This window comes from Triticum urartu, chromosome 1 (genome assembly GCF_003073215.2).
Source record: "Triticum urartu cultivar G1812 chromosome 1, Tu2.1, whole genome shotgun sequence".
Classification (NCBI taxonomy): domain Eukaryota; kingdom Viridiplantae; phylum Streptophyta; class Magnoliopsida; order Poales; family Poaceae; genus Triticum; species Triticum urartu.
In genome coordinates this window covers 31978693-31988258 of record NC_053022.1, presented here as the reverse complement: position 1 = coordinate 31988258, position 9566 = coordinate 31978693, and the positions used below count along the sequence as shown (strand labels likewise).

The 9566-nt window shown below is 47.7% G+C and overlaps 1 protein-coding gene and 1 long non-coding RNA gene across 8 annotated transcripts; one reads left to right on the top strand and one right to left on the bottom strand.

Annotated features, from left to right (window-relative positions):
- Positions 1-323: 323 nt before the first annotated feature.
- On the bottom strand, positions 324-9385 carry LOC125544740. 7 transcript variants are annotated; one of them, XR_007299661.1, is made up of 8 exons: positions 8322-9385; positions 8190-8221; positions 7992-8107; positions 7620-7717; positions 6503-6825; positions 4657-6385; positions 2353-2630; positions 326-1086 (listed from the first exon to the last, which is right to left on the bottom strand). It is a non-coding gene; the product is annotated as an uncharacterized LOC125544740 (long non-coding RNA). The 7 variants fall into 7 exon arrangements; XR_007299654.1 differs by having other exon boundaries at positions 328-1086; positions 4657-4886; positions 5079-6825; XR_007299668.1 differs by having other exon boundaries at positions 336-1086; positions 4657-4848; positions 6338-6825.
- On the top strand, positions 2952-4278 carry LOC125544724 (probable membrane-associated kinase regulator 3). The gene has a single exon (XM_048708472.1). It carries the CDS (start codon positions 3202-3204, stop codon positions 4138-4140), a length of 939 nt encoding a protein of 312 aa, XP_048564429.1. The 5' UTR covers positions 2952-3201; the 3' UTR covers positions 4141-4278.
- Positions 9386-9566: the final 181 nt, after the last annotated feature.

Here is a 9566-nt window from a genome sequence, read left to right as displayed (position 1 = left end):
GGGTTTTCCTTGCAACTTTTGTTGTCTAGCGATGAATTGAGAGTTGTACAGTCATCGAGCGACTTGGCAGCAACGATGGCAAGCACAGTCGGTGCAAGATGTGCTTATTTCTCCTCGAGGCTTGTCACCAAAGTCAGAGCTACCTAGTGCTCGACATGGTTGGCCAATTGTTTGCCATGGCTTAGTAGGGATCTCGTGGGCGAGGGTCCCTTTGTTTGTCGTCGATGGTGAAGTTTGAGTCAGTTGCACAGGAAGAAGTGATGACAATTACAGTTTACACATATCATCAGCGACGTTCCTCTTATCATGAGCATGTTGGGTGTTTGCGGGTAGCTAGATCCCTCCGTTGCCTTGTTTTGTGGGCCTGTTGTAACGGGTTTAGTCCGTTTTTTAACTAATCAAGTAATTCTCTTATTCTTAATCAATACAGGGTAAAATGATGAAATTAAACTACAAGATAATAAAATTCTAGCCGTCTGATTCCAACAAAACTTTCTTTACCTCAGCCACTTAATCCGAAAGGTCACATGGTAATTTTTTTTTGAAATTAGACTACAAGATGATAAAATTCTAGCCGCCAGATTCCGACAAAACTTTCTTTACCCCAGCCATTAAATCCGAAAGGCCTCTATGGTAATCTATAGTAAAAGCAACTTAATCTAGAGAGGCTCAAACAAGACAACCTTGCAAGGAAGAACAAACATTCTAGCCAGGTCCACATTATTCTAGCATCGCAGCTGATCACGAGTCCACACCGAATCTAGGTCAAGTGGGCAAATCAATATGTTACTTGGGCGCTACAGCATAGTCGTCACCCCTTTTGCTTGAAATGAAAAGGAGGGGCAGGGGAAAAGTATTCGAGATATAACATATACATCTTCCCTAGGTCGCAGGAGCACAGGCTGCTAAAATATCATTACTTGCGTTGTCATTGATCTCGAATCCTTGTGGAATCTCAATCTCATGGGCGCAATTATTAGAAAAACTAGGCTACGCCTGTCAGTCTTTTCCCGTAAAGTTCGCCGTTCTAGCTGGACGAGCCCCTACACACGATTTCTTTTTTGTCCTTGTTAAATCTTCTGGGGCCTGGACAAGAAACGATCAAAACCAACTTGTAAATCAGCAACATCTGAAATGAAACAATGATAGAAAATAATTAAACATTTGATTTAGCAAATCTACTAGTAACATTTAATCTAACGTGGTGAAGGGGCAATACATTGATGTTGTGTGAATGCGCTAGATTTTTTTTCCAGAACTTTGCGAACATTTTAAAATATGTGGAACACCGGGAGCACCCAAGGGTGGAACCGTGGAAGCACCCGATACATTCCCCGTGGTGAAGTACTTTCTATGGTATACATAATACAATTATAAGTAAATGATTTGTAATATTATAAGTAAGTGTTTTCCAATATGAATATATAGATATTAATCTTATGCCATTTAGACTTGTATATTTAAGAGAGCAGCTCTTACTCAAAAAAACGAGTTGCTGATTTATGCCATTTAGACTGTATAAATCAACAACTTCTTGCTTGAGGAGAGAGCCTACACCCATTTTTTCTATGTCTTGTTAGATTTTACAGAACCAACTTGTAAATCAGCAACATCTAAGGATTCATTCCTTTTAGTTTTACAGAATTCTTGAACCATAGGAAAAGTAGAGGATTGACATGTCATGTCCACTTCAATTTTTAAGAATTTCTATAAGGTCTCACCTAACCCTTAGGGTTCTTAGAAATTAGACAAATATATACTCAATCCTTATAGAAATTAACCATTTAGACTGTATACATTGAAAAAACATTTTGCAAACGAATTGAAGCATGAAACAAGAGGAAAATGATTCCCCTGCTATACTTCATTTTGTCAAAGTTACTAATACCAGACCAAATGGTCATTAACAGTAAATAATGATGGGCTGCTTAAACAAATGGTTCATGTGGGAGCGAGTCACGCAGCTCACCTGCAGAGCGCACGCATACCCAGGCCCCCCTCCCACCCCTTCGGTCCACGGGCTCCTCACCGAGCCACTGTAGAACGTCCAGCCCTCTTTTGGACCAGGGCCAAAGGCCGGTCAAACGAGCCGAGCCACCATTGCGGCATTGTCCCTCCCAGCCTTGTGACCGCATGAATGCCCTGCCCCCCTCCCCGCAGCTTTTCTCCGCCACACCACTCCAAAACTACTTACCGCATTAAAAAGCTCGCAAAGACCCAATCATCCCGGAGGTACAACAACGAGAACAATGAAGGCCCATCAAGAGATACCAAGTAAAAGACGGTAGAAAACCGGCGAGGCCATGATGCGGTGTGCAGTATTTTGAGAGGAGGGCTTTGGAGAAAGCTCACCGTCCAGCCAGCGGATGGTGGTGCTCCTCATCTCATCTACTCCGGCGTGCCGTCTTAAAAACTGCCCAGTCCTCGCCGTCTTTTGACCGCTTTTTTTACCTTATCACCGGAGCGTCCTCCCTTCGCTTGCCGCGCCTATCATACCGTCACATCATGGGCTTTGGGCGGCAGCGGAGCAGATAGATAGACCATCACAAACATTTCTTGGTACGCCGGCCGAATTGAACTCGATGGGACTTGTCATTACACGGAACATTTCTCGCCACCGCTTCCGCTGCCTGAACATGAGCAAGCGAGGTGAGTGAACATGAGCACAGAGCCTCCGCACTGTACACTACGAATGCTCCTACAAGCTAAAAAATTGAATACTCTACTCAATCTACATTAATCAAAATAGCTGCACCACGCCCTAGTTCGTACTAGCTTTGCTATCGCAATGATATTTTAGGAAGTTGCTCAGAAGTCTACGAAAACCAAGCCCAGCATACTGTAAGCACAAAGTTGAAAGGACAAAAATAATGGGCCAAGCAGAGCGAGACGACGCGGGCAGAGCCATGCCCATTTTTCTACATAAAGAGAGACAGAGCCCCCAGCGCCACCTCAGCGGAGCGCCGGAGCCCCATGCCTCGCTCCCCCAATAACTTCACCCCATTACTGTCTCCCCCCCTCCCTCCCTCCCTGCTCTGCGGTTGCATTTGTGGTGCTGCGCTCCTCCTCTACCTAACCAACCCCGACGCCACGGACTCCCACGGCTCCGGCTCCGGCCCCCAAACCAAAACCCTATAAACCGTCTGGTCTGGCCGGAGGCCTCTCCATCCCCACCCGAAGGTCGCAGATTCCGGTGTGGCAATGGCGAGGGCCCCGACCATGGTCGTCCAGGACGACTACATCGACATGGACCTCTCCCCCTCCTCGCCCCAGTGCGCGCTCCTCGAGTTCGAGTTTCAGAGCGCTGGTGGAGGTGGAGGTGGCGGTGTGTCCAGGCGCAGGGAGGAGGCGGCCTACGCGTCGCCGGCGGACGAGCTGTTCTACAGGGGCAAGCTCCTGCCGCTGCACCTGCCCCCGCGGCTGCAGCTCGTGCAGAAGCTGCTGCAGGAGCAGCAGGTGAATGTGCCGGAGATCAAGCCGGCGGTGGCGGGGCCGGCGGCGCCTAGTGTGAGCGCAAGCGCGGATGTGGAGGACGGCGGCGACGGCAAGGTGGGCGCCAAGAGGTACTCTTGGTCCAAGAGGCTGAAGCTGATGAAGCGGTGGACGTCCAGGGAGTACATCAAGTCCCTCTTCCTCGCCAAGGCAGGCGACCTCGGCATCGTCAACGGCGGCGGCGGCGGGAGGGAGAGGGCGAGCCTGCTGGACCAAGACGAACTCTGCAGCCACCGCAGGTCCTTCTCCGGCATCATCCGGCGGGTGCGCCTGGTGGTGGCGACGAAGGCGGCGGCGTCGGCGTCGGCTCCGCCGGGGACCTCGCCGCTCTGCTCCTCGTCCTCCGCCTCGTCCTCCTCCTCGTCGACGCCGTCCTGCGGCGACGCGGAGCGGTTCTTCCTCCGGCCGAGGGCGGCGGCGATGCCGGTGCTGAAGCGGAGCAGCAGCGCCGGGTCGGAGGAGGGGGCCATCCAGGGCGCCATTGCCCACTGCAAGAGGTCGCACCAGCAGCTGCTGCAGCAGGGTAGGAAGAGCGCCAGCGGCGTGGTGTTCTACTCCGTGTCCAACACCCCCAGGATCTCCACCTCCGTCGCCGCCGCCGCCGCCAACGAGTCCTCGCAAGAGAGGCAGGAGATGTGCAGGGGATGACTCCATGAGCTTGGATGTTTTCTTTCCTTTTCTTTCCCCTTCTTTCTCTCTGGTTTTGGGGGGAAATGTTTGTGAAGATGAGCAATGTGCCTGTGAATTACTTGTGAGGAATCAAGAACTTCTCTTTGATTTTTGCCTTGGTTGTCACTGTTCATGTTCATCTCTTCTTCATTCATGTGAATGGATCAAAAGCTCTGTTCTTCTACTAGATGTGTGACCAAGAGATCAAAAATGCTTCCACCATTGATTGATCATTGATCTTGACAAGTGTTGCTGGGATCGGGAAGCATCATCATATACACCATTGCTACACCACCTTGAGTGAACAAACTATTGTGCGTGGGGGCAGGGGTGAGCGTACGGCGCTGTGCCGATGAATGGTGTGCTAGGGTGGCACTGACTTGGTGGCAGATTTGATTCCACTCAAAGTACACACTACTTGACCATGCCCTCTCCTGTGCAAAATATTCATTCCAATCCGGTGTTATAAATTGGGTCATGCATGCTTTCACCTACCTCGCACACATTGCTCGCTCCCTCCATGCCCCTGCCAACTTCTGCTCCACGCTGCATCTCGTTCGCCATGCCTTGCCTTGGCTTCAAAACAAAGGCTCTGTGAGTGTTACACTAGTGCTCCATGGAAAATGCTTTGCTTTCCTTTGAACCTACACATCGCCGGCCAATGGAGTAGAAATCATCCAAAGCTTTCTGTTGTGGTTAACAAGGTTAGAAGATGACTGTCCTATCTGCACATCCAAAAGGAATAGCCAAACATAAACTAGTGCAAGTACTCTGTTGTAAATTAAAAACTACAATGTGGCCATTGTAACTAGTAGCATTACTCATGAAATCATTTGAACTTTTGTGATTGTGTCCTACCAGAGATACTTAGCTTTATATGTTTGTTGGAAACTAATTATGTATCGTATCAGAGATACCTGGAACAGTTGGAAGGTGGTAGCAATGGTGCATAGGGCGCTGAGTCACTGACAAAGCCACACGGCACAATGGGGTGGCCAAAAAGGCTCGCAGCCTTGGCTTGTGATGATGATGATTGCCAGTTCCCCTCCACCACGGCTTGTCCTCCTCCATCTTCTTCTGACCGGGACGTGTCATTGTCACGCAATGCAAGCACACCACCACCACAGGCCCGGCCCGCCCAGCCGAGCACGAGCATTGGGAGGGAGTGCGATGGGCCAGAGCCAGAGCCAGAGGGAGAGAAATCTCACAAAGCGAACGGGAGATTCCCCCTCCTTTCACCGTCCATCTCCCAGCGACAGTTAAAGCCAGCACAGGGTTTAGCAGCGGCATCTTGGAACCGCATGGGGCGAGCGAGCAAAACCCTAATGCGAGCAGAGGGAATCTTCCTCCCCGGTGGCCATGGGGGGAAAAGGGCTCGCCTTTCTGTTGCCCGGGCGGAGGGGAAAAGCTGGAGAGAGATTTCCAATCGCAACAAACCGCTGGAAAAGGCGCCTCCCCCTCCCTCCACCCACTTGCGCTGGCAGCGGCAGCCGCAGCAGCGCCCGCCGCTTTGCTTTGGTTCGTGTGCGCGAGCCCATCCATGGCTACCCGGCCGTGCAGAATGATTGCTTCCTTCCCTCCTTCCTTCCTCCTGGGCTCCAGCCTCCAGCGAGCGAGGGAGGGCGCGTACAGATACGGACCAAAGCGTGGAATCGGCATCCAGAAACAGTGGAGGTGCCGCTGCTGGTACTGTATTATCTCTCGGCCACCGGCGTATTTGCGAGCCTGAAAAAGGTGAAAATACCGTGGAGGTGGCACGGCAGGGGTGAAGCAGAGGAACAATGGCTAGCATCTGGTACAACATTGGTTATTTTCATTGCGTTTTTCATTGCGCTGCGGCAGGAGGACAGACAGGGGTGGCAGATGGTTTGACTGAGGGGTCAAAGTTATGGAGAGAACGCGTAATGTAGTACGGGCATCTCACTGAGCCCTTGGACCAAGATATGCTTGTTTATCATGCTGATGGCAGTAGTAGTACAGTGAAATGCAACTAACTGCAAGGCAGGACAGGACAGGACAGAGGCGGGCTTCAATGCCCCATGCAAACAGACTTACCTAATCTCATGTGACACTTAGGGCAGTAATTTTATATTATGTGCAGGCAGGCAGGCATGCATTTTTTCTTCTCTACGGGTGGTGGTAGAAGACAGGGGATGAGACAAAACGGTATTAATACCTGTGGACAGCCAGAGAGGCGCCGTCTTCCTTCCTTCCCCACACACACCTGTTGCATTCCAACAAGCATCGGTACTGTACTACTACCACAGGTTAAACTTTTTTCTCTAACACAGGTACTACTGCAGGTTAATCTTTTAGTGAGGGAGACATGCCAAAGCCATACCTTGGCCGGTTGCTGAGTCCTCAACAGTGCACGAGTGACGTTGCCCCGAGTCCTGACCGATTCCTCCGGTTGCATACGCCAAGGGTTGCGTTCAGACAGGCACCGGCCATATGTCCCGTGTATGTATAATCTCATCCCACAATAGACAACTCCATGAGACCATGATGATTGCAGCAATGCACATACTCTCTGGTTTCTCAATCCAGAATGGACTTCACAGAACCTCAAGTATTTTTTTGCCAATAATTATAGGAGTACCCCGCGTTATGTTCCGCCTTCGACAGAATCACAGAAACACGCATTTCCTTCCATATTACTCCGCCCTAAAAGCAATATAAGAGCGTTTAGATCACTAAAGTATGTCCGTAAGCAAATAAAAGAATGTAAAATGATCAACGAATAAAGGATCAAAAGCGCCTGCTTAAGATGCCTGCAACCTTCCTGAAATGTGGTACACAGTCTATCAGTGATAAGAAACCTAGATACCCAAAAATGCTTCACTTTTTGCTGCTCAGAGTGTGTTTGTTCATTGGGAGCTCTAGAGACATGCATGCGAGGACAAGCAAGCTAAATACAACAGCAAAAGCTGAACCAGGTTGAAGATAAATGGTGCAGGCATGTTCAGGGCCCCCCATCATGCAGGCAGCTGCTGCAATGCTAGATAAGTTGGGCTACTTCTCTAGACACGACAAAATTGAATCAGGGCACCACTCTGAACAACAAGCAATTTGCATAGATGAGTGTGTCGACCATCTGATTCCATACTCCCAGCTTCAAAATATCACACAAGTGATGATCGTCTAGAAGGAAATGCAATTTTCTATATTAGCTAGTCTTATTGCACACACACACTGACACACACAGAGTTGAATCATGATTTAATGTATGACTCGCAGCCTGATGCCCACAAATACATGTTGTCATTGTTTTAAGCTGTTGATACATGTTGTTAATCGGTACATACAGCTGAAGAGGATGCTTGCTTGTTTTCTCACGAAAATGAAAAACACCTCAACATGCGAATAATTAGCAACAACAATCTGCATAATTCAATACAAAGTAGTAAGGAACTAATCATAAACTGAAGCAAATGTCATGCACTACAGCTGTGTGTTACCTTCGTTTTGTCATTAACACCAATATAGCCAGATAGCTTCTTATCTATAGCTAGCTCTCTTCCAGCTCACCAGAGTTGTATACTGTTACGCTCTTCATCTGGATATTGTTGACAAGAACGAATTGAACGATAATAAGCACAGGATACCGTGTTCCAAACAAAATGGAGAGATAAATTTAAATTCTTAAGGGATACTTTGTCAAGTTGAATAAAGGTTGATAGGCCTTTAAAAGATTCTGATAGCTCACTCAAACTATAAGATATAAAAATTAACCTATCTATTGCGGAGTTCAGTCTTTCTTCAGGACAACCATAACAAATTTGCAGTTTTCACAAATTTGCATCTCTGTTATCTGAACTAGTCCATGTTACCTGATTTTGGATGTTGCAGACAGAGAAGGCTTCCGAAGTATCTTGTAGAGCATTAGCAGCTGTATTACATTCCCTTAGAGCACAAGGGGACACGAATTGTTATGGCATACTTGTGCCTGGAAAAAAAATTTGGACAGATCTCGCCATAAGAATTTCTACAGGTATAAGACAGGGGATAAGACAAAACAGGATTAATACCTGTGGACAAAGAGGCGCCATCTTCCCCACACCTGTCGAATTCCAACATCAGCACTACAGGTTAATATTTTTCCTCGCACAAGTAGAGGTTAACCTTAGTGGGAGAGTCAGAGAGACAAGGCAAAACCATACCTTTGGCCGGTTGCTGAACAGTGCTGGTTTCCCATGAGTAGCATTGCCTGATTCCTGACTCCTCTGGTTGCATTCAGACAAGCACCGGCCATATGTCACGTGTACAATTTCACAATGCACAGCTCAATGATTGCAGCAATGCACATACTCTCTGGTTTCCAGATCCAGAATTGATTCCACAGAACCATAGGTATTTTGAAAATAAATAAACCATGGGAGTAACACACGTTATGTTTCGCCTTCGACAGAAACAAACATATTTTTCAAGAACACATGTAACAAATATTAAGCAAAATGCACTCAAATATGGTATCATGAACTACGAAAGGGATCAAAAGCACCTGCTTAGGATGCCTGCAACTTTCCTGGGATATGGTACATAGTCTATCACTGATAAGAAACCTAGATGCCCAAAAATGCTTCGCTTTTTCCTGCTCAGAGCGTGTTTGCTCAATGGAACTCAAGAGACATGCACATGAGCACAAGCAAGCTAAATACAAGAGCAAAAGTTGAACTAGATTGAAGTGTAGGTTTTTGCCTGAGTCCTGACTCCTCCGTCTGCAAACGCCAAGAGTTGCATTCAGACAAGGCACCGGCCATATTCACGATGGACAGCTCCATGATTGCAGCAATGCACATACTCTCTGGTTTCTCAATCCAGAACGGATTTCACAGAACCTTGAGTGTATTTTGCCAATAATTATAGGAGTACCACACGTTTTGGTTTCACCTTTGACAGACACACAAATGTTTTCCTATAATATATGGCACTAATGGTAAGCAAGATTTACTCAAATGTAAAATCAAGAACTAAGAAAGGGATCAAAAGCACCTGCTTAAGATGCCTGTAGCCTTCCTGCAATGTGGTACATAGTCTACCTGCTCAGTGATAAGAAACCTAGATACCCAACAAAATGCTTCACTTTTTGCTGCTCAGAGTGTGTTTGTTCATTGGAGCTCAAGAGACATCCATGTGAGGACAAGCAAGCTAAATACAACAGCATAAGTTGAACCAGATTGAAGATAAACAGTACATGCATGTTCAGAGGAGGGGGGGGGGGGGGGGGGGGGGGGGGGGCATCATGTAGGCAGCTGCTGCAATGCTAGACAAGTTGGAATACTTCTCTGGACACGAGAAAACATAATCAGGGCACCATTCTGAATAACAAGCAATTTGCACAATGAGTTTGTCTACCACCAGATTGCATACTCCCAGCTTCAAAGATCATACGAGTGATGATCATT